This window comes from Tilletiopsis washingtonensis, assembly GCF_003144115.1.
Source record: "Tilletiopsis washingtonensis strain MCA 4186 unplaced genomic scaffold FA09scaffold_3, whole genome shotgun sequence".
NCBI lineage: Eukaryota > Fungi > Basidiomycota > Exobasidiomycetes > Entylomatales > Tilletiopsis > Tilletiopsis washingtonensis.
The window spans coordinates 585,946-608,824 of NW_020312000.1; the positions used below are offsets into that span (position 1 = coordinate 585,946).

The 22,879-nt window shown below is 68.1% G+C and overlaps 10 protein-coding genes and 1 non-coding gene across 11 annotated transcripts in view; 6 read left to right on the top strand and 5 right to left on the bottom strand.

The window, feature by feature from the left end:
* The window catches only part of FA09DRAFT_293993 (TPR-like protein), a gene marked incomplete at both ends in the record, with an annotated part of 5,417 nt that extends 1,194 nt beyond the window's left edge, over positions 1–4,223 (top strand). Inside the window, 9 exons of the mRNA XM_025740069.1 lie at positions 43–157; positions 212–378; positions 400–610; positions 708–1,042; positions 1,073–1,225; positions 1,298–2,563; positions 2,629–2,838; positions 2,944–3,548; positions 3,608–4,223. Coding sequence (XP_025600777.1) covers positions 43–157; positions 212–378; positions 400–610; positions 708–1,042; positions 1,073–1,225; positions 1,298–2,563; positions 2,629–2,838; positions 2,944–3,548; positions 3,608–4,223 — 3,678 coding nt within the window. The remainder of the gene's footprint in view (positions 1–42; positions 158–211; positions 379–399; positions 611–707; positions 1,043–1,072; positions 1,226–1,297; positions 2,564–2,628; positions 2,839–2,943; positions 3,549–3,607) is intronic.
* Positions 4,224–4,309: 86 nt separating this feature from the next.
* Positions 4,310–6,852, bottom strand: FA09DRAFT_188257 (hypothetical protein). The gene is made up of 3 exons (XM_025739373.1): positions 6,791–6,852; positions 6,476–6,693; positions 4,310–6,422 (listed from the first exon to the last, which is right to left on the bottom strand). Exons 2-3 carry the CDS (start codon positions 6,557–6,559, stop codon positions 4,359–4,361), a joined length of 2,148 nt encoding a protein of 715 aa, XP_025600778.1. The 5' UTR covers positions 6,560–6,693; positions 6,791–6,852; the 3' UTR covers positions 4,310–4,358.
* A 1,146-nt stretch (positions 6,853–7,998) lies between these two features.
* Positions 7,999–9,930, top strand: FA09DRAFT_358567 (FAD dependent oxidoreductase). The gene is made up of 6 exons (XM_025744976.1): positions 7,999–8,222; positions 8,278–8,815; positions 8,871–9,120; positions 9,170–9,432; positions 9,487–9,681; positions 9,741–9,930. The coding sequence occupies exons 1-6, from the start codon at positions 8,017–8,019 to the stop codon at positions 9,888–9,890; spliced, it is 1,602 nt and encodes a 533-aa protein (XP_025600779.1). The 5' UTR covers positions 7,999–8,016; the 3' UTR covers positions 9,891–9,930.
* Positions 9,931–9,956: 26 nt separating this feature from the next.
* On the bottom strand, positions 9,957–10,779 carry FA09DRAFT_327931 (hypothetical protein). Its single transcript, XM_025741587.1, has 3 exons — positions 10,524–10,779; positions 10,333–10,462; positions 9,957–10,195 (listed from the first exon to the last, which is right to left on the bottom strand). The coding sequence occupies exons 1-3, from the start codon at positions 10,553–10,555 to the stop codon at positions 9,992–9,994; spliced, it is 366 nt and encodes a 121-aa protein (XP_025600780.1). The 5' UTR covers positions 10,556–10,779; the 3' UTR covers positions 9,957–9,991.
* Positions 10,780–11,056: 277 nt separating this feature from the next.
* Positions 11,057–12,998, bottom strand: FA09DRAFT_358569 (alpha/beta-hydrolase; the record flags this gene model as incomplete). The annotated part of the gene is made up of 7 exons (XM_025744977.1): positions 11,057–11,141; positions 11,193–11,751; positions 11,805–11,900; positions 11,952–12,199; positions 12,251–12,408; positions 12,463–12,598; positions 12,655–12,998. The coding sequence occupies 7 exons, from the start codon at positions 12,996–12,998 to the stop codon at positions 11,057–11,059; spliced, it is 1,626 nt and encodes a 541-aa protein (XP_025600781.1).
* A 614-nt stretch (positions 12,999–13,612) lies between these two features.
* FA09DRAFT_188345 (hypothetical protein) lies at positions 13,613–14,799 on the bottom strand. The gene is made up of 6 exons (XM_025739374.1): positions 14,670–14,799; positions 14,470–14,611; positions 14,325–14,389; positions 14,106–14,259; positions 13,811–14,047; positions 13,613–13,746 (listed from the first exon to the last, which is right to left on the bottom strand). Exons 2-6 carry the CDS (start codon positions 14,603–14,605, stop codon positions 13,709–13,711), a joined length of 630 nt encoding a protein of 209 aa, XP_025600782.1. The 5' UTR covers positions 14,606–14,611; positions 14,670–14,799; the 3' UTR covers positions 13,613–13,708.
* Positions 14,800–15,128: 329 nt separating this feature from the next.
* Positions 15,129–15,990, top strand: FA09DRAFT_188364 (hypothetical protein). The gene has a single exon (XM_025739375.1). The coding sequence runs from the start codon at positions 15,424–15,426 to the stop codon at positions 15,871–15,873; it is 450 nt and encodes a 149-aa protein (XP_025600783.1). The 5' UTR covers positions 15,129–15,423; the 3' UTR covers positions 15,874–15,990.
* Positions 15,991–16,163: 173 nt separating this feature from the next.
* FA09DRAFT_327933 (hypothetical protein) lies at positions 16,164–17,419 on the top strand (the record flags this gene model as incomplete). The annotated part of the gene is made up of 3 exons (XM_025741588.1): positions 16,164–16,461; positions 16,587–17,115; positions 17,177–17,419. Exons 1-3 carry the CDS (start codon positions 16,186–16,188, stop codon positions 17,416–17,418), a joined length of 1,047 nt encoding a protein of 348 aa, XP_025600784.1. The 5' UTR covers positions 16,164–16,185.
* Positions 17,420–17,871: 452 nt separating this feature from the next.
* Positions 17,872–19,424, bottom strand: FA09DRAFT_333398 (acyltransferase-domain-containing protein; the record flags this gene model as incomplete). Its single annotated transcript, XM_025743691.1, has 4 exons — positions 17,872–18,338; positions 18,393–18,582; positions 18,737–18,831; positions 19,001–19,424. 4 exons carry the CDS (start codon positions 19,422–19,424, stop codon positions 17,872–17,874), a joined length of 1,176 nt encoding a protein of 391 aa, XP_025600785.1.
* A 1,206-nt stretch (positions 19,425–20,630) lies between these two features.
* Positions 20,631–22,452, top strand: FA09DRAFT_294029 (hypothetical protein; the record flags this gene model as incomplete). Its single annotated transcript, XM_025740071.1, has 5 exons — positions 20,631–21,870; positions 21,923–21,984; positions 22,038–22,093; positions 22,154–22,168; positions 22,221–22,452. The coding sequence occupies 5 exons, from the start codon at positions 20,631–20,633 to the stop codon at positions 22,450–22,452; spliced, it is 1,605 nt and encodes a 534-aa protein (XP_025600786.1).
* Positions 22,453–22,724: 272 nt separating this feature from the next.
* On the top strand, positions 22,725–22,818 carry FA09DRAFT_t13. Its single transcript has one exon. It is a non-coding gene; the product is annotated as a tRNA-Ala (tRNA).
* Positions 22,819–22,879: the final 61 nt, after the last annotated feature.

Genomic DNA, 22,879 nt, shown 5'->3' on the forward strand with positions numbered 1-22,879 from the left:
GTGGTGTGATGCTCATGCTTCCTATCTTCTCTCCTGCAACAGCTGCCAGCGCTGTACGAGCAAGTCCTTTCGCACGCCTCTGCGTCCGACGTCGTGCGACGCGAGGCCGAGAGCAAGTTGCTTCATCATCGCCATCGTCTGCTTCTCGCTACGCCAGGTACGGCGCCTCGCCACGCCGGCGCCGCCGCGTCGGCCGCCTCGGACGAGGCAGATGCAGAGGCGATGGCTCGCAAGCTGCACGCGCGCGATGAACTTGTGAGCCTGGCAAAGGGCATGGTGACGATTGACGTGCCGGAGGAGTTGGCGTGGGAGGTGGTGCTGGAGTGGACCGACTATGTCGCCCTCAGTGAGTCACTCTCTCGTGCCCCACTAGCGATTGTTTCCATGGGGTGCCCATAGCTGACGCGGTGGTGTGATCTTCAAGCCGACCTACCTCGCGAGCGTCTGCGAGCCTTCATCTCGCGCTTCCCGCACTCGGGCCGCAGCCTGGCGTTCCGGGCATTGCTGCATTTGCTGCAAGACGAGCAGTTTCTGCTGGAAGAGGCAGAGGAGACGCAGCGCCGCGATGTGGAGCAGGCAGCGCCTGATCTGCTTGCCCTCGCAATCGTGAGTTTGTTTGGCTCGGCTGACCTCGGGGGGAAAGGGCGGAGGCGCAACAGCTGATGCCCCCCCCCCCCATCTGCCCCTTCAATAGCGCGCACTTGAAGAGGCTCCACACTCGCTATTGGCACATCGCATCGCCGCCACATTCTACCTTCTCGACGGCGACTATCTCTCCGTGTCGGACGTGGCCACCTCTGCGCTTTCGCTCCTGCGACGCATCGAGAGCGATGCAGCCGTCAGCCTCGGCAACAGCAGGCGAGACATCGAGACGCAGCTGGCAAGCGCCTTGACGCGCCTTCATCCCCCGCAACATCACGTGCGAGCACTGCGCCTCGTCTCCTCCGTCCTTGGTGCTGCGCCCGACAACATCGATGCGCTCCTGTCCAAAGGCCTCATCGATGAAGCAGCAGGGCGCTGGGAGGAAGCTCGTGCCGCCTTTGTGCACGTGCAGCAGCTCGCGCTCGCACAGGCTGCCGCGTCGCCGCTGTCGCCATCGCGCGCGCCGGCGCTCGAGGCGCAAGGCGAAGTCGCCTGGTGCGACGTGTGTGCCGGACGCCTCGAAGAGGGCCGCGTGGCGCTGGAAGCGGTCATTGATCGGCTCGACGACGCCGCCTCTGCCGCCGTCGTCGACGGCGCCGCGCGCGCACGCGCCTGGTGGCGGCTCGGCCGCTGTCTCTGGCAGATCGGCGGCGAGGCACGCAGCGATCCGGACCAGGCATTTACGTGCTTCATCACGGCCCTCAAGCGCTCCGCCGGCTTTGCGCCGGCATTCACGGCACTGGGCTTCTTCTACGACGAAGTCGCAAAGGATGCGGCAAGGGCAAGCAAGTGCTTCCAAAAGGCATTTGAGCTGGATGCGCGCGAAGATGAGGCGGCACGACGCCTGGCCGAGGGCTTTGCCGAGGAGAGAGAGTGGGACCTCGTCGATGTCGTGGCAAGGCGTACCGTCGAGGGCGAAGGCGGCGCCGAGGCACTCGGAGGCGCCGCTGGCAACGTGTCGCAGAAGCGCCACATGAGCCGCAATGCCTGGGCCTGGCGCGCCATTGGCTCGGTAGAGCTGCACCGCGAAAGGCACGAAGAGGCCATTGCGGCGTTCCAAGTGGCGCTGCGCGCCGAGCCGCACGATGCAGGCACGTGGCAGCGGCTGGGCGAGGCATATGCGGCCTCGCAGCGCCAGGCTGCCGCTCTCAAGACGTTTGCAAAGGCGCTGCAGCTCTCGCACGGCGCGTGGCAGGTGCGCTACAGCATCGCAGAGGTGCATCGCGAACTGGGCGATGTCGACGAGGCACAGGAACTGCTCGAGCACATCCTCAAGGAACAGCCAGAGGAGATTGGCGTGCGCGTTGCAGCGGCCGAGACGAGCCTGCAGCTGGCGCAGCGGGAAGTGCAGACGGGATATGTGCTGCGCGCAGAGGCGTCGCTCGAGACGACACTGCAACATGTGCTGCAAGCCGTGCGACTCGAGCCTCACCTGCGCTCGGCATGGAAAGTCGCGGCCGATGCGCTCTTTGAACTCTCGCGCTTTGGACGCCTGGTGCAAGGCCGCACGATGCGCGAGGGTGTAGTCGAGCAACTCGTGCAGCTTGCGGCACAGGACGACGTCGATGCACAGCTGGGCGACGTCTCGTCGGCAGTCACTCTCAAGTACGTGGCGCAGTGCCGAGAGAGCGAGCATGCCTACTTGTCTGCAGCTGCCTTCCTCTACAAGGCATGTGTCGTGCTGCACGGCAGCGACGAGGATGCAACGGCATGGGCCGACCTCGCCGTGGCGCTGCACCAGCTCGACCTCGTGGCCAAGCTCAAAGACGCAGCAACGCAAGGCACGCAGTGCATCCAGCGCGCCCTGAAGCTCGAGCCGGGCAATGAGGCGCTGTGGATGATCCTCGGCAGCCTGGCGTTCAAGACGAATGTCAAGCTGGCACAGCACTGCTTTGTGCGCGCTATTGAGGCGAGCCCGAGGGTGAGTTGCAGAGCCCCCCCCCCCCCCCCCCCGGCCCCCCTTCTCGCGGCTGACACCTGTCGCAGGACGCCGTGCCCTGGAGCCATCTCGGCTTCCTCTACCTGCAGCACGACGACGCCGAGCTGGCAAACGAGGCCTTCATCCGCGCCCAGACGCTGGACCCCGATCTTGCGACGGCGTGGGTGGGGCAGGCGTTCGTGGCGCAGCACCACGACGACGAGCAGGCGGCGCGCGTGCTGTTCGAGCATGCCGTCGGCCTGTCGGAGGGCTCGGCAGTGAGTGCCCCGCGCAACGACGCTGCCCGCATTGCCCCGCCATGCTCACCCCCTTATCCGCAGCTCGAGGCCGACTATGGCTTCGCCGCCTGCGTCTTCGCCCAGTTCAGCTCTGCGAGCCCGCCGCCGCCGATCCATCTGCACTCGCCCGCCTCTGCGCTCTCTTCCTTCGTGGCGTTCCGCCCGAGCGACACGTCTGCGCTGCATCTCTCGGCGCTCTTCTGCGAGCGCCTGGGCGAGCAGGCGCTGGCCATCGAGCGCATCGAGCGTGCCTCTGCGCTCCTCGAGCGCGAGTACGAGGAGGACGAGGACGTCGTCACGGCCACCAAGTATGCCATTGCGCAGAGCAATCTGGGCCGCATCCGTCTCGATGCTGGTGATGCAGCGGGAGCAATCGAGGCGCTCGAGACTGCGCTCGGCCTGCTCGACCTGGGCGAGGGCGACGCGGCGTCCGAAGCTGTGCTTCCCGCAGCCAATCGAGCACGCGTGCGCACGGCCGCGCATCTCGGCGTGGCGCTGGCGCACTTTGCCCGCGGCGCCGCCGACGCCTCGCTCGACGCCTTCCGCGCGGCGCTGGCCGATGTCGAGGGCAGCACGGCAGACGCAGACGGCGAGCTGCGCGCACAGGTCGGCGTGCAAATGGCGCGCGTGCTCTGGAGTCTCGGCGGCGACGAGCGGCAAGAGGAGGCAAAGGCGCAGTTGCTGGACTGGTGAGTGGGCACAGGGTGGCCCAGCGCCCAGCTTGGTCCTCATCCTCATCTGCCGGCAGCATCGCTGCGGCGCCGCAACACATTCCCGCCATCACGGCCCTCGCGGCCCTCGGCGTGCTTACGCACGACACTGGCCTCGTCGACGCGGCGCTGAGCGAGGTGCGAGAGCTCTCGCCGGCGCAGCTGCAGCGCCTCGACGGCGAGCGCGACGTCGACTTTCTGCTCTCGATGGTGCAGTTCGGCGATGTGAGTGGGCACCACTCTCGCCCTCGCCATCGCACATCGCTCACGCTCGCGCCCAGAACGACGCTGCCGGCGCGCTCGCGACGCTCGAGGCTGCCACCAAGACGCAGCCGCCATCGATCCAGGCGCATCTCTCCCTCGTCGAGGCGCGGCTGCGCGTCGCTGCGTCCAGCAGCAGCGCCGAGGAGGCGCAGGCCGCGCTGGCAGCGGCACAGCTGGCCTTTGGCACCGTCAACTCGAGCGACGCCGGCGAGGCGCACTACGCGCACGCCATGCGTCTGCTCGCGCTCGCCACGGCCCTCAGTGGCGCCGCCAAGCCGCAAAAGGCGCCGCCTCAGGACAGCGAGGCGGCAAACGGCGACGAGATGCTGCTGCCGCCGACGATGCCGCCGGACATGGCGCAGCGCGCCCTGCACGCCGCGCCGTGGGTGAAGAGCAACTGGCTCGCTGCCGCTCTCGAGCGCACATAGACCCGCATGACATGCTCTCGCTAATCGCATCGCTGACGGCCTGAGCCTGTGCTGCGGCTCCATTTCATTCCTGTCATGTGTGACGTGGTGGTCGGGCTCAGGACGTGCCTAGTGCGCGCTCGGAGTCGCTCGTCGGTGTCGGGTCGTCGGGCTGCTCGAGCTTGACTGTGCCGCTGGGGTGCGCAGGTGGCTGCGCATCTTGCGCGTCGTCCGCAGAGGCGCCTGCCTCGAGCATCGCAGCACTGGGCAGCCAGTCCTCCTCCAGGCGCGTACGCCACGCCACGTCAAAGTCCTCGCGCCGGCTGGCCTGCTCGGGAATCTTCTCGCCAAAGGCGCTCGCGGCCTTGACGCGGCTCGACGTGCGCGCAGCCGGCGCTGCGCTCGAGCTCGCGTCGGCAGCCTGCGGGAGCTCGCGTGGCGCCTCGGATGGCGGAGGCGCGGCAACCTCGGCCTGCGACTCGACTGCGTCGCTCATCACGACGTCGGTGCCGTTCGCGGTGCTTGCGCTCGCGGCAGGCGTAAGATCGACGGCCGCAGGTGCGCTCGGCACGGGTGCTTCTGCGGGCGGCAGGCTTGCGGATGCCTCCTTCTTGACGCTCTGCTCGCCCGCAGAGCTGCTCTCGCCCTCGGGTCGATGCACCGGCGAGGCGACTGCGCTGCTGGTGTCCGCCATGGCCGCCTCCATCAGCGCCTGCGCCTGCTCGAGCGTCAGAGCCGACGCGCCAAAGCTGGGCGCCGCCTCCATCTCCACATCTGAGCTCTCCGCCGACTCGACGGCTGCCGCAGTGGCGCTCGCCAGAGTCGGCAGGATGCGCGCGGGGAGCAGCGCGCCAGCTGCCAGTGGAGCAGGTGCAGCGCTGGGACCGGCGCTGCTCGAGCTGCTGCTGCGTTCTTGATCGTCTGCAGCAGACGCCGAAGAGCGCCCTCCGCGCGCAAACGTCAGCTTGACGCGCTTGGGCCGCGGCCGCATGCTGGCATCGAGCTCGGCGAGCGACGGGCCGGTCTTGTTGGCAGCCTGGCGTTGCTGGTGCAGCACGACCGACAGGGACTGCTCCGAAGCGCGCGAGATGTCGCCGCGCGGACGAGCAGCTCGTTCTGCTCTACTGCTGGCGCCTGTAGCCTCTCGCGGCTTAACGTCAACCTCCTCCTCGCTCGAAGACTCGCTTTCCATGTGCTCGCGCATGTCCACGGCTGAGCGACGGGCGGCTCTTGCAGGCCGCGTGGAAGAGCTCGGCGTGCTGCTTGCGCTCGCAGAGACCCTGGCGCTACGCTTGGCCTCTGCGCTCGCGGACGAGGGCTTTGATGGAGTGGCACGGGGCGGCACGACCGTGCCTATGGCGCTCTTGGGCGCAAAGCGGCCGCCCGACGTGCGTGCATGGATGTTGGGATTCTCGGCGCGGCACTCCACGTGCACCGTCTCGGGCGAGCCCGGACTGCCCGCAGGTACGGCAAGACGACGCTGCGGCTTCGGCGACTCGACTGCCGGCACGAATGCGCTGCGGCGCCGCGGCTCGCTGCTGCTCTGGGCGCCGTCCGAGCTTGCGGGAGTGCGAGGCGGACCGAGCGACAGGCGCAGACGACGTTGCCCGATGACTGGCGCTGCGGGCGTCGGCGCTGCGGACGCGGAGCCGAGAGGACTGGCAGCGGCTGGTGTCCCACGGCGGCGTCCGGCCGTCGAGGTCGAGGCGCGGCCCGACGGCGAGAGGGCGCCGTCGCTGTCGCTATCCTCGTCGTGATGCAAGCGCTTGCGCAGCTCCGACGCGCCGCTGAGCGACGGCTCGGCGGGCAGCAGGGCATCATAGCGCGCCAGCGTCTCGTGCGCCTCGGCCAGCAGCTCGGAGCGCAGCTGCTCCAGCTTCGCCGAGCTGCTAGAGCTCGACTCGGCGCTATGTGGACTCGTGCCGCGAGGCGTCGAGCTGCCGGGCTCGGCAGCAGGACTGTGTGCACCAGGCTCTGTCGACGCCGCCTCGGCCTTGCTCTGCTCACGCGCCATGATGATGGGCAGCAGAAGCCGTGCATCGGCCGTCTTGAGATGCTCGATGCGGTCACGCAGCTTCTGCCGGTCCTTGATCAGCCGCTCCTTCTCCAGCCTGCGCTGCCGCTTCTCCAGCTTGTCCGGCCGACGGTGCCGCTTCTCGTATACCGCGTCGGACATGTCCTCCTGCGCAGGCACGTCAGCGACAGAGCATGACACCAAGGAGGTGCGCGACTGACCGTAGACTTGAGTGCCCTCGTCTTGCCGAGCATCTCCGAGTCGTCCCACGGCTTAAAGTCGGGCGTCTCGATCTGCTCGCGCATGCGACAGCTGCGCGCGATCTCGGGGTCGGAAAAGAAGCTGAACGCAGCCTCGCCCGGCGCCAACGCCTCATATGCTTGCCCAGGCTTCTCGGACGACAGGAAGATGGACGTGCCAGCGGGCAGGAACGGCGACTCTGCGAGACGTGGGGTCAGCGCGGCTGCCGGAGAGGTACCGTGAGGCGAGGCGTTTGCGGCCTTGCGGGGGCAGAACGAGCAGCTCGCTCGACTAACATCGTCTCACACACCCCACACCAGCATCGCGCAAGGTCTCACACCGCAGCCACTCACCGAGCTTGCCCTCGATGCCGCCCAGCAGCTCATCCTCCACGGCGCTGCCGGCCAGCAGGCTCGAGACGCGCATCAGGCGCGCCGGCATGACTCTGCGGCTGCGGCGCGCCGCGGCCTCCTGCTCGGCTGCTGGCAGCGCTGGCGCAGCAGCAGACTGGCGCCGGGCGTCTGCGCGTGCGTCGCTGGAGAGAGCTGCGGGCGATGACGGCGCCGAGGAGGAGGCCAAACTGGCGTCGGAGATGGCCGTGCGGAGCAGCGCGGGCGGCCGTGGGGCGCTGCCGGCGCTGCTGGAGAGGCCCTGTGCCACTGCATCGTCGGCGACGGGCGGCAGGCGCGACGACGAGGCCTGCTCCGAGCGGCTCGAGGTGCTCGGCGCCGCCATGCTGGGCGGGAGAGGCGCGCCGGCACTGCCGCTCGACGCCGAGGCGGCAGGCGGCGCGGCCGGGCGCGGCGCAGCGGCGCTCAAAGGCGAGGGCGGAGCGGCGGCGCTGCTGATGCTGCCGGACGCCGAGGAAGAGGCGCCATGAGAGAAGAAGGAGGGGATGAGGCTGGCCATGAGGTGGAGATGCAGGCGAGGAGGAAGGACCAGGGGCTGCAGTCGCGCCGCTGTCACCTGTCGCGGCGCGCGAGGCCGCGTGCGGCGGGCAGACGCGCCGCGAGAGGGAAACGGTGCAGCGCGGTCTGTGGGCTGCCGCTACAGCGACAGCAGGCTCAGTGCAGGTGGCTGGGGCGCCGACTCTGCTGGTGCTGAGCTCGAGTGTGTGTGGTGCGGACCAGGTCCGAGTCAGCGTCTCAGGGGAAAGTGAGGGCAGGACAGTGGAGCGGGATGATTGCGAGCCGCGGCGCGGCGCGACACGCGCAACGCGCGTCCAGCCAGGAAAATCGGCGGCAGCGGCACGAGCCAGAGGCAGAGAGGCCTGTCCCGGCTGCTGCTGCCTGCGCTGGCCGCCAGAGCTCGTTGTATCGGCTGCAGAATCCTCTGAGATGGCTGAGGATCACGGTTCTTCTAGCTTGGGAGCACAAACTGTGCCGGCGACCAGACGGAACCAGAATCGGCCAAGGCCGTGAAGCTCGCGCTGCCGCCCGCCTCCGCGGGGAGCCGTTCTCAAGTTGCTGGCGCGGCACGGCCGGCTACCTTCTCCACTCCCACAAGCATCTGCAGGCACACCATGGCGAGCTCAATAGCCGAGCTGTCAGCGTACGACGCAGCGAGCATCCTTGCGTCGTTTGAGCGAGTGCCCAGCACGCCGGCGCCGCTGCCCTCGCCACATGCGCCGCCGTCGTTCTGGCAGCAGACATATGCCGGACCGGGAGCGGAGCAGGGCGTGCGCGACGACAGGGCCGTGCAGGGCCAGGCCGACGTCGCCATCGTGGGGTAAGGCAGGAAATGTGCAGGTCTCACTGGCCCCACCACGCTGACGCTACTGCAGGAGCGGCATTACGGGCATCTCCGCGCTCTACCACCTCGCCCGCACGCTGCCAGCGCCGGCGCGGCTGGTCGTGCTCGAGGCGCGCGACTTCTGCGGCGGCGCCACGGGGCGCAACGGCGGACATCTGACGCCCGTCTCTGCGCTGTGGTACTCGGACCTGGCCGCCTCACAGGCACATCTCTCGCGCTACCTTCCGGCCCCACCGCCGGGCAAGACGCGCGAGGAGGTGTGGGGCAACGACCGCGGCGCGCAGACCGACGAGACGGTGCGCCGCATGCTCACCCTCGAGGCTCGCACTGTTGCAGAACTCCTGGCGCTCACGCGCGGAGAGATGGCCATGGAGAAGAAGCGCGCGCGTGTGAGCAAGACGCAGGAGCACGACATCGATCCGCAACTCGTGATGCAGGGCAACTGGACGCTCGCATTCACGCAGCAGGAGGAGCAGGCGTACGAGGACGCGCTCGAGCGGGCGAAGCGCGCAGGCCTCAGCGACTGGGCCAAGCATGTGCGGCGAGTCGATCCAGAGGAGGTCCGCACGGTGAGCACACTGCAGCCAGCGCTGCTTCTCTCGACTGTTGACACGAGTGCAACAGGCACTCGGAGCACGCGAGGTGCGCGCGGCGTGGAGTGCGCCAGGCTCCACGGTCCACCCTCGTCGCCTCGTCGCGCTGCTCTACCACGCTGCCCGCCGCGAAGCAGCGGCGCGCGGCATTGAGATCGAGGTGCACACTGCGTGTCCCGTGGAGCGGATAGCGGAGCAGGCAGGCCCGCATCGCGTACGGCTTGCAACAGCACGCGGCGAGCTCGAGGCTCGCTATGTCGTGCACGCCACGAATGGCTGGGGTGCGTGTTGCTGCATCGACGATACAGCACTTGCTCACGCCCTTCACAGCATCTCATTTGGCTCCGCAGCTGGCAGGTCCCGACGGCATCGTGCCTACCCGCGGCCAAGTCGTCGCCGTGCGGCCCACGCAGGCCGTCGACTGCCCGCAGGGCCTGCTGGCCAACGACGGCTTCGAGTATGCGCTTGTGCGGCCGCTCAGCGAGGAGGCCGGCGCGCCACCTCCCATCATCCTCGGCGGCGGCCGCGAGAAGGTGGCGAGCGCAGAGTGGGGCGTGACGGACGACCATACGACGGCGCCGGAGGCGAGCACGGTGGGCATGGAGCGGCGCGCGACGGCCTCGCTGTGTGCTGACGCGAGCGCCTAGTTCCTACGCAGCTACCTGCCCACATTGGCGCCCGAGGCGTTCGGCGGCCAGGCGCCGCACGCAGAGTGGACGGGCATCATGGGCTTCACGCGCTCGCGCGACCCGCTCGTGGGCCCGCTGCTGCGCGACTCTGCGCTGGGCGGCGAGCAGGCTGCGGCAGTGCCCGGACAGTTCATCTCTGCCGGCTACTCTGGTGTGAGTGCGGCGACCGTGCCAGGACCTGACCCTCGCCACCTCGCTCACACTCGCCTCAGCACGGCATGCCGCGCGCCTTCTCATGCGCCGAGGCCGTCGCGCAGATGATCGTCGCCGAGGAGCGCGGCCAGGAGTGGGACTGTCCCGTCTGGTTCCCGCGCTGCTACCTCACCGCGCCGCCCTCCCTTCTGCACGACGGCGCTCACTAGACGTGTGTGTGTGTTCGTATTATCATTGCATGCAGTGGTCACCTAGTAGCGGCGTGGTAGTGGGTAACGTAGGCGAGGCGGCAGCAGCAGCAAGCAGGCGTTTACTTGTTGGCCTTGGCCTGCGCCTTTGCGGCGTCCTTGCGCGCAATCTCGGCCTCCTCCTCGAGCTCGATCTGCTCGTCGATCTTGGCGCCCTTGCTCGGCTCGTTGCCGTTGGCGGCAGCGGCGTCGGTGGGGCGCGGGCCCGGCTCGTTCTCGGCCTGCTTCTCGGCCTTGTCGGCCTTGGCGGCGGCGTCGAGCTTGTTCTGCAGATGGACGAGGGTCAGCATGGAGAGGAGGGGGTAGCGGGGCGTGTGGAGGGCGAGTCTGAGAGCCACCAATCCCGCCACGAGATGCCCTGCCCCAGATGCCGCACACCGCCGCTGCCCAGCGCGACACTCACGGCAATGCTCTTCTCGTCCTTGGCGTCGAGGGCGGCGTGCGAGTTCTCCTTGCCCTGCTCGTGGGCCGGGCGCTCGTCGTGGTGGTGCTTGCCGACGTCGTCGGCGGGCAGCTTGCCCTCAGCGCCGGTGCTGCGGTGAGGAGAGCGGTGTCAGGCAAGGGCGCAGCGGTGCGGCAGACGAGCACACGCACATGTGGGCCTGGACCTTGGAGTCGGTGGACATGGTGGATGAGTTGAGGTTGGGTGGTGGGTTGTGTGTGTGTGGTGGTGGTGTTGGAAGGGAAGAACGTGCGGCGCCCGCTCGCGTGAGCGTGGATCTACAGCGAAGCCGAGCGAGGGCCCAGCCGCTGAGCCCGGCGGTTGGCCCGCGGCGGGGCCATGGCACGAGCACCGACAGCACGCAGCGAGAGGCCGCCTTGGGGCGCACGGTGACGCCCGCCCGCTGAGCTGCTGCGGCGGGTGGAGCAGCGGCGCACGCAAGAAGAAGTGCCGCGCCGGCCATACGTCATGGCGCCGCACGCGATCGCGTCCCACGCATGGGCCAGCTGTCACGTGTGATGTGCCACGCATGCCTCCTCCTCACGCTCACTCGTCAGGGGAAGGCGACACGAATGACAGTGAGGGCATGGTGGACAGCGTGTAGTTGGAGACGGAGCAGCGGATATTAGGCACGTCGCACAAGCGGAGAGGGTGATGAGGACCGGCAGGGTGCATGGGCACTCGCTCAGCCCGACAGCGGCTGCACGCCGAGCAGCGCACGCAGCAGCGCCAGGCCGGCCTGCGGGGCGTCGGCAGGGATCATGTGGCCGCTGGGAGCACGAGGTCAGCAGCGGTCGAGGCATCGCACTCGCACGACTCACGAGTACGGAATCTCGGCAAACGTCAGGTTGCGGTCGGTGGTGAAGGAGCCGGCCACCTGGCCGTCCTTGCCAATCAGCGGCGTCGTGGGCGGCGTCGAGAGGCCCTGGGCACCGCCCCACGTCATGTTCTGGATGCCGAGCAGCGTGCCGTTGGTGATGACGAGCGCGTCCTGGCCACCGCCGGCGACGATGAAGCCCGACGACGACGCCTCGATGACGCCAGGAAGCACCGACTCAACGGCCGGCGCGCTGGCGTCGCCGTTGGGGAAGACCTGCTGCGTCGTGCAGAACTCCCACGTCTGGTTGGGCGCGTGGATGGCCGCCTGCAGGTCCGGGTTGCTGAACCATGTGCCGTGCTGCGCGCCAGTGTTGGCGTCGCCCGTGGGCTCGAACTCGCTCGAGTACGTGCGGTTGCCGTCGGCCCTGTAGATGTCGAACGCCGGGTTCTGGCGCGCTGCGGCCGACTGCATCGTCGACGCTGGGAAGCGGTCGCAGTCGCGATTGTACGGCGGCAGCGGGCCGTTCGGCGGGAATGCGAGGTTGTCCCGCAGGTAGTGGCCTGCAGAGGGATGCTCAGCACGAGAGCTCAACGCTGCGAGACGCCGCACTCACGGAAGCCGCAGTGCTTCGAGTCCTGGAAGACCTGGTTACGCTGGTAGTCGGTGAGGCCGAGCACCTGCTTCATCTGCGCATCATCGATGAAAGCGTCTACAGCCAGGCGTCAGAGCAGATCGCAGTCGACGCAGAGCTGACCCTCACCGGCGACGAGGTCGCTGCACGCCGTGAACTCGGTGATGGTGGCGTCGATGAGCAGGCCGCCCTTGAGGTTGTACGTGCCGCGCTTGTAGAACTCGGCCATGATGTACGACACGTAGAAGCCAGCGTAGCTCTCGCCAGTGACAAACAGCCGCTTGGTGGCCAGCTCGGGGAAGGTGAGGAGTACGTTGTCCCACCAGTCGACAAAGTCACGCGCCACGTCCGAGTCGTCCTTGGCCTCGGGCGTGCCTCTGCGAGGGCGATGTCAGAGCATGGAACAGACGGCACAGCGCTTCACGCACTGCGAGAAGCCGGTGCCCACGGGCTGCTCGACCCAGATGACGTTGGCCTCCTGCGTCCAGGTGTTGGCGCCCTTGCGCGGGCGGTCCTTGGTGTTGAGATAGCTGATCGGGCCGTTCTCGAGCAGGAAGCCGCCGAGCGAGCTGCAGCCCGGTCCGCCCTGTGTAAGGGAGGGTCAGCCGCGAGGAGCGCTAAGCCATTCCGGCGCACGCACGTTGAGCCAGATGACGAGGTCGTCCGACGGCGAGTCATCCTTGCCCCACAGCCAGAAGTACAGCTCGCGAGCCGTCTGGTTGCCGATGGGCAGCAGGCCGGCCCAGGACGTCTTTGTCTTGAAGCCGACGGTCGGGCTGCATAGCAGGCATGATCAGCAGACGGCGTGCCAGACCTGCCGCGGCGCACTCACATGTCGTTGGTCACCTCGAACGCCTTGGCCGCATCGCCCGCGAACGACAGCGTCGAGCTGCAGTCGGTGCACGAATCGGCGGAGGGGTCGTCGTTGCGTGCGCCGAGGGCCGGCACCTCGCCGAGCACGGGCACGGCGGCGAGCGTGTCGCTGACGACGTCGCGGCGCAGGTTCCAGAACGTCTTGTGCTGCTCGGCGGCAAACTTGCGCGCCGCGCTCAGCGGCGTGCGGAAGTTGGGCAGCGAGAGCAGCTCGGCGCGGCGGTGGTGCGCAAAGCGCGCCTCGGCGCCGTCGACGAGCGCGAGGGAGAGACAGACGGCGGAGAAGAGGGCCTGGAAACGCATCGTGAGGAGGGTCGTGAAGGGACAAGCGGAAAGGGAGGGGTGCGGAGCTGGTGGTTGTGCGGTGTGCCGGACTGAGCGTCGCCTATATATAGCGACCGCTCTCACCCACGTCCGATGGTGAGCTCTCCCTAGCACGACGCCAGCGTCTGCCGCCGGCCCCCTCCGTCTCGCACAAAGGTGCCGGCGGCGAGCCGATGCGCCCCTGTGCCGTGCTGGAAGATGGGCTGCGGCCCGGTCCCTTGATCCCGGCACATTGGCAGAAGATTCCTGGGCTCTCTTGCGCCCGCAGCACACACTCCGATGCGCCCGGCGGCGCTCGAGGCCAGCACTGCCACGGCGAGATGAGGCTTGATGAGGGGTCAGGAGAGAGGACGCGGAGGCGCGGGATGACCCCTGAGAGCGTCTGTGAGCGATATACAGGAGGCCGGGCAATGTCCCTGGCCGCTTTGCCGCCGGCGAACCACTTTTCTGGGCTGATCAGGCGGGTCAGGAGCCAGGCTGCTTCCATCGCGTCAGGTGACCAGCCGACGAGATGCGCCCCTGGAGTCAACGCTTGGCAGGTCGCGCCTTTCCCAGACGAGACGGCCTAGGCACACGCGCACGCAAAGAGGAGGTTGATCGCTGGGCATAGAGAGGATTCGATTCAGGAGGTACGGGACAGGCGGCGCCAAGAAAGAAGCTCTCCGTCGGCAGAAGCACGAGTCGTCGCATTAGGCCTGGTTCGCCTCGCCGGCCTTCGTCGAGTAGTCTGGAACAACGCCGCGTCAGAAACCATGCGTGCGGGAAAGGCACACGATGAGCAAGACACTCACCCTCCATCTCGGCGTCCAGATCCTCCAGCGTCTTCTTGGGCTTCGGCTCGCGCGGCGCACGGCCGCCGCGGGCAGCGCCACGGCCACCACGGGCGCCGGCAGCGGCTCCGCCGCGCGGAGCACGCGGCGCGGCAGGCGCACGCATGGACTGCGACTGAGCGGCAAGCGCGGCCTGCTGCTGCGCCATGGCGGCGGCGCGGGCCGGGTCGACGACGACCTCGATGCGGATGGCCTTCTCTGTGGGCAGGGCGGTGTCAGAGGCGTACTCCACAGATGTGCCAAATGGCCCACTCACTGCCGTCGATGAGGCGGTTGTTGTACTGCTGGTACGCGCGGTTGGCGTCCTCGGCGCGCTGGAACTCGACGGTCACCGTGCCGGTCGACGTGCCGTTGGCGCGGAAGCTCATGACGACCTTCTTGAGCGGGCCGATGGACGTCGAGAAGAGCTCCTGCGAGGCGAGGCGATGTGTGAGAAGAGCGTGTGGGCGAAGAGATGATGCGAGCGGCGACGCACCTTGACCTGCGGCTCCGTCACGTCGATCGGCAGGTTGGAAACGATGATCTTGCTGCCGAACGAGCCGCCGCCGGGCGCACGGCCGGGGATGACGACGGGCCCGCGGTTGCGGTTGTTGGCCGAGATGGCGGCGGCGTTGCCGAGCGACGCCTGGCCGAGCGCGGCAGCCTTGGCGTGCACACCGGCCGAGCCGCCGCTGCGGCGCTGCTGCGGCTGGCTGTTGCCAGCACCGCGGCCACCGCGAGCGGCGCGCGGCTTGCGGTTGGAGGACACGAGGTCATCGAGCGCTGTGTCGAAGATGCAGTGAGCGGACTGTCTTGGCGACAAGATGTTGGCCACACGTACACTTGTCGAGGTTGGCAGACTGTGCAAGACGAGATGCGGCGCGAGAAGGGAGGTAGACGTGCGTTAGAAAGCTGTGCGAAGGTCAAAAGGCAAAGGAGGCAGCGTGAGGTGCGCGGCGATGTCCAACGACTCCGTCGCGTCTGCTGACATCCGGCGCGCGCCATCGAGGTCCGAGCGACGATCGTCCGTTGCACGCGCCAGCGTCGACGATGATCCACGTTTGCGCCGGCTCAGACTCAGGCTGATGCTCCGTACGACGGCTCTCTCATGCGGCGCGGCGCGTGCAACCAACGAGCGATCGACTTCAGGCAAACTTCGCGCCAGTGTGCTCCCTCACTGCGCAGCTTCTTGCGTCTAGCACGCGCGGCGACAGCTTCGTCTGCTGTGCTGTATGCATCGCTGCATCGCACCTGTTGCATCGACGAGAGCTTAGTCGCCGGCGCGGGCGGCCAGTCGAGGTCGACTGAGCGAGCCATCTGCTGCGCTGCAGTCGAGGCTGCGCGGCTGCCAACGCGCCTTGTCGCGAAAGGTGCTTCTGCCTTTGCGACAGAAGGCTACGCCTCAGGCGGGCCCCGGACGTGCGTCCGAGAGCCACGACGCGCGCGAGGCCATCTGAGCGCGGCTCCTGCGCTGCTCATGCCCGCGGTGCGCCGGCGAGGGTGCAACTTGCTTGCCTCAGCCGAACGTAGGTCAAGCAGAGTCGGCCTTTTCGGGTGCTCGCGCGTGCGTGGCGCTGAGCTCTTTGCTCGGCACGATGCGCGACGCACCGCGCACGAGCGCGTCCGGCCAGGTCTCGAAGCACGCGAGGTGCGAGAGCGGCACGGGACGGAACGGCGGCTCTGAGCGCTGCGAAAAATCGAGAGATGATCCACAGGCTTGGCGATGGCCGACGACGAGCGGTGCGCGTGTCTGGCGACGTCTAGCGCGGCGGGCGATGCCGCCTGCGCCGCGCGGCCGAGGTGCTCGTGCGATACCCGCCTGGCCGGGCGTTGCCGAGTCGGCGAAAGCCAGCGCTACCGCGAAGTCATGTCGTGCTGGCGCAAAGCCCAGTCACGACGCTCGTGTGAAGCCGTGTGCGCGTCGAGGTGCCAGCAGGCCGCCTTCACGGCGCGACGCTGATGCGGGGATCCGAACGGGAGGGACGAGAACGCGGACGGGCGGGGCGCGTAATGCTGACCATGGTGAAGAGAGAAGCGAGACTTGAGGTGTGTGCTTGTGACGACGAGAGGAAGAGACGGCGAGGGTGATGCGCGTGGCTTGACGAGGGATGCGATGGAGGACGGTCGTGGTGCGCAGCAGAGAAGCAAGGGGCTGCGACGCGTCCGGGGCGCGCGGCGTGGCGCAGGCGCAGGCTCAGGCGGCATGCGTGCGCAGAGCCTGCCAGCGGCACCAACGGCCGGCCGCCTGCACCTGAGCTGCATGACGGCAGCCGCACGTGACGGCACTTTGGCTCCACCCCCGCTGCGCCCAGACTGCTTGCACCCTGCCTCCTCACCACCTCCACCCCTCCTCCTCGATGGACTTTCTCAAGGCCGAGATCGCAGCCAAGCGCAAGGCAGAGAGCAGCGCCGCCTCGGCCGTCGCCAGCGGCAGCGGCAGCGGCAGCGTGCGCAGCGGCAGCGCCGAGCCGCCGCAGAAGTACCAGCGCCGCGGCGAGGTGGAGCGGGCGCGCAACGAGGTCGACGAGAGCAAGCGGCGCGAGCTGCGCGAGGCGCGCGAGCGGCGCGACCGGGCGCGCGAGGAGAAGCGCCGGCTGAAGGAGGGCATTGTGGCTCAGCCGGAGGAGGACACAGTGAGTGGTCCCGCGTTGAGCAGGAGGACAGGGCTTTCGAGGGGCGACCGGGGCCGCTATGGCGACCTGGGCCGCTATGGCGACCTGTTGAGGATGCCCGGCTGCTTACCCGCGTCTGCTATCAGTCTGCGGCTGCCGGCAGCATCTCGTCGAGCAAGGAGCCAACAGCAGGCGAGACGGCCGCCGCGGCAGCGCTCACAACAGCGCGCGGCGAGGCCTTCAACATCAGTCCGACGGAGGCGATCACGCGGCTGCGCGCCAAAGGCCAGCCGATCCGCCTCTTCGGCGAGTCGGACAAGGAGCGGCGGCTGCGTCTGCGCGCGCTCGAGCTCATCGAGGAGCGCGGCGAGCGCGTGGGGCAGAACGACTTTATGCGTGCGCTGGCCGGCGCCGAGGGCAAGGATGCACTCGAGGAGCTGGAGCGCACACGGCAGGCCGATGGGCCCAAGGCGGAGCGCGACGAGGAGAAGAAGAAGGCAAAGGAGGAGGAAGAGCGCTTGCAGGACAATCCCAAGAACCGCGAGGGCATCGGCATGGACAGCCTGCTCGACCTCAGCCTCGTGCGCAAGGACGTGAACCGCGTGTACCCGATGATCTACTACACGCTCAAGGGCCTCATGTCGGACTGGGAGCAGGCGCTGGCGGAGAGACCACGTGAGTGGGCGTGCTGGTCGGTGCCCCACGACATGCGAGCTGACCACGAGCCGCCGCGTAGTGGAGGTGCGGCAGAGCACGCAGGGCAAGATGGTCGCCGCGACGCAGGTGCAGTCGCGCGAGTACATGAAGCCCTTCTTCAAGGCGCTGCGCCAGCGCGCCACGCTGCCCGACGTGACGATGCGTGTGGCCGAGATTGTGCACCACATGCAGAAGCGCGACTATCGCGCGGCCAACGACTCGTACCTGCAGATGTCGATTGGCAACGCGGCGTGGCCGATGGGCGTCACCATGGTCGGGTGAGTGCACACGAGCAATGGCGGCTGGGCTGCACGCTGACTCGCCTCGCAGTATCCACGAGCGCTCAGGCCGCGAGAAGATCTTCAGCTCCAACGTGGCGCACGGTGCGTGTCTCTGCTGCGCGCGGCACGACTGCTCTCTCACGCGTCCCTCGCAGTGCTCAACGACGAGGTCAGCCGCAAGTATATCCAGAGCCTCAAGCGTCTCATGACGTTCGCCCAGACCAAGGTGAGCGCGCGCGTGCCCTTGCCTGCCTGTCGCACTCGCTCTGACACCGCTGCGCAGTACCCGCCAAAGGACCCGAGCATGCTGATGGGCTAGGCGCGCTTCATTATGCATGGTACTCCCGCGGTGAATGCGATGCGCTTGGGCCACTAAGAGAGAAAGGAAAGAGGTCGTCGTCGGGGGTGTCCAGGGGAAGGAGGTAGGCCGCCGCTCCGCCGCTACTGCTGCTTTTCACTTTTCGCTGGGCTTCTGCACGAGCACCGTGCTGCCCTCGCTCTCCTGCTCGCTGCCGCTGCCGTTGCCGCCGGTGCGTCGCGATGCATCGTCGCTCTGCGGCAATGCAGAGCTCTTGCTGCTCTCGCCCTTGCTGCCCTCGCTCACGAGGCCGTAGTCGTCCGGCTTGGTGCCCGAGGTGCCCTCCTTGCGCAGACGCTGCTCGTCGCGGTCCGCCTTGCGCACCACGCTGCGCCCCGAGCTGCCGCCGATGAGCTTGGCCATCAGGCCGGCCACGCCGCCGAGGCCCTGCTCGCCGCGCACGCGGTTTGCCGGCACCGTCGCTGTGGCAGTGGCCGAGGCGTCAAAGGCATCGCGCTCGCTGTCCATAGCCTGCAGCTCCTTGAGCATGAGCGAGCGCACACGCGTCGTCAGGTCCGTCACGTCGTCGGCCGTCAGGCCCTTGGTCGGCACCGGCTCCAGCACTGGCGGGTGTCGTGTGAGCCCAGCAGAGGCGCGAGATCTGCACAACCACTCACCCTTGATGCGGATCGTGCCGCCCTCAAAGCGCGTCTTGCCGTCGAAGAGGCGGTGGTAGTTCTCGCACACGACGGGCACGACGGGCACCTGCGCCTGCACGGCGAGGTGGAAGGCGCCCTTCTTGAACGGCAGCAGGTCCGGAAACGGCAGATTCGAGCGCGTGCCCTCGGGGAAGACCCACAGGGAGAGCTGCGCGGCGTGTCAGCCCGGGCGGTCAAGGTGCCTCGCGCAGCGCTGCGAGCTTGTGTGGGCCTGGCGTCTCTTCTGAGCACGCAGCCGCCTGTCCCTGCTCGTCTGGCGCCGCTCCGCAGTGCCCATCTGCCTGCCTGCTGCTCGCACTCACGCCGTTCTTCTTCATCTCCTGCCCGACCTGGTTGAAGCTCTTGACGGCATCATGCCTGTTCTTGCGGTCGATGAACACGGCGCCGGAGAGTGACACTGATGGGCGGGTCAGTGACACGAGCTGGCTGCAGTGCTGCCGCCAGGGTGCCGCATGCTGCCATGCTCCTGCTTGGTCGCACGCAAGCTGCAGTGCTGCCGCTGCAGTTCGCTGCATTCGCCGCTGCCGCGCCCGCCGCGCCCACTCATGCCCTGCTGCCACACTCACTGAACTGGCCGAGCAGCGGCGCATACTTGAGCTCCTGCTTGGCCATGATGCTGGCGATGCGCGGGAAGATGCGGCCGAGGTAGAGAATATCGATGCCCGTCTGGTGGTTGCCGACGAGCACGGCGGGGCGCGCCTTGTCGAAGTTCTCCTCGCCCTCAACGCGGAAGCGGATGCCGGTGAGCGAGCCGGCGAGGAGGTAGAAGCTGCGTGCGACATAGTAGTTGGTATTGAGGCGGTTGGCGCCCGGCACGAGGGTGAGGAAGAGGGAGCAGACGACGCCAAACGCCGAGCAGGCGCCGAGGCCGCTGATATAGAAGATGGTGTTGAGATAGAGGCGCGCACGCTGCGAGCGCGGCGAGAGCAGCGAGAGCAGCAGCACCGCCGTGCCGAGCGTGTAGGCGAGCGAGCGCGTGACGAGGGCCATGGCGGAGAGCGCAAAGTCGATGACGGACATGGAGCTGCGGCAGGGAGCAGGCGGAGGTGCGCGAGCGCGTCGCGGCGGGGAAGCAGGTGCTGGATGTGCTGCAGCAGACACGGAAGCGAGACCAGCGTGCGGGAGGTGTTGGACTGGAGGCAAGGAGCAGGAGAGGCGCGAGCGGCAGCGCAAGAGAAGCGCAGCGCACTGCAGCGAGCTCGCTTGGCCGTGCGCGCGCCGCCGCGCGCGCACGGCACGCACGCTGCGCCCGAGCCGGCCGCCGGCGGAGCGCCGCGCGACGATGATCCGCGCCGCGCCCCACCGCGCCTCGCCTTCACGCGCGCCCCAGCACTCTCTCGCTGCGGCTCGCAATCTCGTCAGGGGGCCACTCAGGGTCACAGAGTGCAGCAGCTCGCCGTGCTGCCGCCGAGAGCCCCCTGAGAGAGATGCGCACAAGAGCCAGCGACGGCAGCGATGGCAGACCCTCGAGCGACGCCGCGGGGTGCAGTCGAGGAGCGCTTCTCGGGTGCTGCTCTGCTGCGCCGCTGCGTCGGAGCCGCCCCGATACGCACGCCGGCGCGGGCGCGCTGATCGGGACTCGGGGCAGGCGCGCCCAAGATCTCGATGCGGCGCGGCGCGGCCTTGACGCGCCGTGTGTGTCAGCGCGCCGGCCATGGCGTGAGGCTGCGCTGCTGGGCTGCGCTCTACGCCCCCTCCACTCCACCGGGCAACCCTGCCTTGCAGCCACATCTTCCCCTCTACATGCGCCTTGCTGCCTCGCTGCTGCGCCACTCGCTCCTGCTCACTCCTCCGCTTCACTTGCACTCTCTCTACGCCCTACGCCGCACGCCCGCTGCGCCGCTCCTCCGCACCTCCACTTGGCGCGTGCCGCCGCTGCGCACCCTCGCTGCCATGGCGCCACGCAAGCGCTCCGCCGCCGAGGCGCACGACGAGGCCGACTACGAGGAGCAGGTCATGGACCCCAAGCTCGAGCCCGAGCCCGAGGAGAACGGCCCGTTCAGCGACGAGGAGATGCAGCCGCCGCCCAAGAAGCACAAGGGCGCCGCCGTCGGCGGCAAGCGTGCCGGCGCCGGCGTGTCGCCGCTGAAGGGCAAGGGGCGCGCCAACGACGAGGCCGAGTGGAAGTGCAACGACTGGAACCCCAGCGGTGCACTGCACGACGACCACACGCCGCGCGCACAGCTCGGCGAGGCCATGGAGAAGCTCGGGCGCCGCCCCGAGGGCGCCGTGCGCCACGTCGTGTACTGGATGCGCATGCGCGACATGCGCATCGAGGACAACCGCGCGCTGGCGCTGGCCTCGGAGCTCGTGCAGCAGGGCGGCAAGGGCTCGCACCTCATCGTGCTGCATGTGCTCAGCCCGGGCGACTTTGCGGCGCACGACCGCAGCCCGCGGCGCATCGACTTTGTGCTGCGCACGCTCGCCAAGCTGCGCGAGCAGCTGGCCGAGCTCGACATTCCGCTGTACGTCACGTCGCACAACGAGCGCAAGAAGATTCCGCACCGTGTGCTCGAGCTGTGCAACAGCTGGGGCGTCTCGGACATCACAGGCAACATCGAGCACGAGGTCGACGAGCTTTGGCGCGACATTGCCACCGTGCAGCAGGGCCCCAAGGCCGGCGTACACCCGCACTTTGTCGAGGATACGTACGTTGTGCCGCCGGGTGCCGTCAAGACCAACGACGGGCGGCCGTACAGCGTCTTCTCGCCGTGGAATCGGCGCTGGACGGAGCACCTGAGCAAGCACCCTGAGCTGCTCGACGAGTCGCCGCTGCCCGAGCGCAACGACGCGTCGATACGCAAGGACAGCAAGCTCGGCAAGCTGTTCGAGCAGGAGGTGCCCGAGGCGGTGCCTGGATTCGAGTGCGAGGACCGCGAGTACATGCACAAGCTGTGGCCGGCCGGCAGCGACGCGGCGCGCCGCGTGCTCGAGCTCTTCATCGGCGGCAAGAAGGGGCAGATGGACTTTGAGGCCGATGCCACGGGCGTCGACCAGCCGATGACGGACGACGGCGCCAAGGACAGCAAGATTGCGGCGTACGGCACGGCGCGCAACATCCTCTCCGAGCACGGCACGAGCCGCCTCAGCCCGTACCTCTCCGCCGGCGTCATCTCTGCGCGTGCCTGTCTGCGCGCCTCGCGCGACGTGACCAAGGGCAAGCTGCAGATCGGGCGCGACTCGGGCCCGGCGATGTGGGGCGTCGAGGTGGCGTTCCGCGACTTCTACGGCCACGTGCTGAGCGCCTGGCCGCGCGTGTGCATGAGCAGGGCATACCTGCTCAAGTACGAGGACGTCAAGTGGGAGTACGACGACGAGAAGCTCAAGGCCTGGATGGCCGGCCGCACGGGCTATCCCATCGTCGATGCCGCGCAGCGCCAGGGCGCAAAGCAGGGCTACATGCACAACCGCGGCCGGATGATCGTGGCCATGTTCCGTGAGCGTGTCGGATGCTGGATGGCCGGCAGCGTGCTGACCCTTTGCCGCAGTCACGAAGCACCTCATGCAGGACTGGCGCCTGGGCGAGGCGTACTTTATGCGCAGCTTCATCGTGCGTGGGCTGTGAGGAGGATGTGCCGCTAGATGCTCACACACTCCCTGCAGGACGGCGACTTTGCGAGCAACAACGGCGGCTGGCAATGGAGCGCCAGCACGGGAACGTGAGTGCCCGCTGAGCCGTGCTGATGCTGCACGCCACTGACATCTGTCCCTGCCTCCAGCGACCCGCAGCCATAGTGAGCCTCGCCCTTCTCTCCTCGCATTCCACCTCACTGACCCCTCTCGCAGCTTCCGCATCTTTGCGCCCCTCTCGCAGTCGGAAAAGTCTGATCCGCAGGGCGAGTACATCCGGCACTGGGTGCCCGAGCTGCGCCACGTCAAGGGCAACGCCGTGCACGCGCCGTACGAGCGTCTGTCGAAGGCCGAGTTCGAGAAGCTCGGCTACCCCAAGCCCATCGTCGACCACAAGCAGGCGCGTGAGCGGGCGCTGCGCCGCTTCAAAAACCCGGGCGAGGAGTGAGCTGCGCTGCTCGGCGTCGCGCACCACTGCCCGTCTCTGCCCTCTCTGTCTCGCGCATCACACGGAATGGCCTGCGCATCCATACTACCCCTACTATGTAATCATCCACGCTCCACCCTGGAACACTGCTACTGCGAGGTCCGCCGTTGTGTGAGAGAGCGGTTCAGATGCGGTGTCGCCTCGAGAGCATCATGGAGCGTCGATGCTCACGGGCGCAGGGCTTGACAAACACAGCATTCATATACGCAACATTTTTCCGGCTATCATCGAATGGGGACATAGCTCAGGGGCAGAGCGCTTGCTTAGCATCTTCTGAGTGTTTCAGTCTGTTGCATGAGGTCGAGGGTTCGATTCCCTCTGTCTCCATTTTCGCTTTTGCCTTTTTGCCACCATGATTTTACACTGCCTTTTTGCCCTCTCCAACCCC

Coding starts and splice junctions, on each gene's coding strand:
- FA09DRAFT_188364 (XM_025739375.1), top strand. CDS start 15,424: ATGCGCGACGCACCGCGCACGAGCGCGTCCGGCCAGGTCTCGAAGCAC.
- FA09DRAFT_358567 (XM_025744976.1), top strand. CDS start 8,017: ATGGCGAGCTCAATAGCCGAGCTGTCAGCGTACGACGCAGCGAGCATC. Junction 8,223..8,277: donor GCCGACGTCGCCATCGTGGG/GTAAGGCAGGAA, acceptor ACGCTACTGCAG/GAGCGGCATTACGGGCATCT. Junction 9,433..9,486: donor CGGCGCCGGAGGCGAGCACG/GTGGGCATGGAG, acceptor GCGAGCGCCTAG/TTCCTACGCAGCTACCTGCC.
- FA09DRAFT_188257 (XM_025739373.1), bottom strand. CDS start 6,559: ATGCGCGAGCAGATCGAGACGCCCGACTTTAAGCCGTGGGACGACTCG. Junction 6,423..6,475: donor CGAGGGCACTCAAGTCTACG/GTCAGTCGCGCA, acceptor GTGCCTGCGCAG/GAGGACATGTCCGACGCGGT.
- FA09DRAFT_327931 (XM_025741587.1), bottom strand. CDS start 10,555: ATGTCCACCGACTCCAAGGTCCAGGCCCACAT. Junction 10,463..10,523: donor TCCAAGGTCCAGGCCCACAT/GTGCGTGTGCTC, acceptor TCCTCACCGCAG/CACCGGCGCTGAGGGCAAGC. Junction 10,196..10,332: donor AGGACGAGAAGAGCATTGCC/GTGAGTGTCGCG, acceptor GTCCATCTGCAG/AACAAGCTCGACGCCGCCGC.
- FA09DRAFT_188345 (XM_025739374.1), bottom strand. CDS start 14,605: ATGACCTCGTGTCCTCCAACCGCAAGCCGCGCGCCGCTCGCGGTGGCC. Junction 14,390..14,469: donor GCCGCGCTCGGCCAGGCGTC/GCTCGGCAACGC, acceptor CGCCCGGCGGCG/GCTCGTTCGGCAGCAAGATC. Junction 14,260..14,324: donor TGACGGAGCCGCAGGTCAAG/GTGCGTCGCCGC, acceptor CTCGCCTCGCAG/GAGCTCTTCTCGACGTCCAT.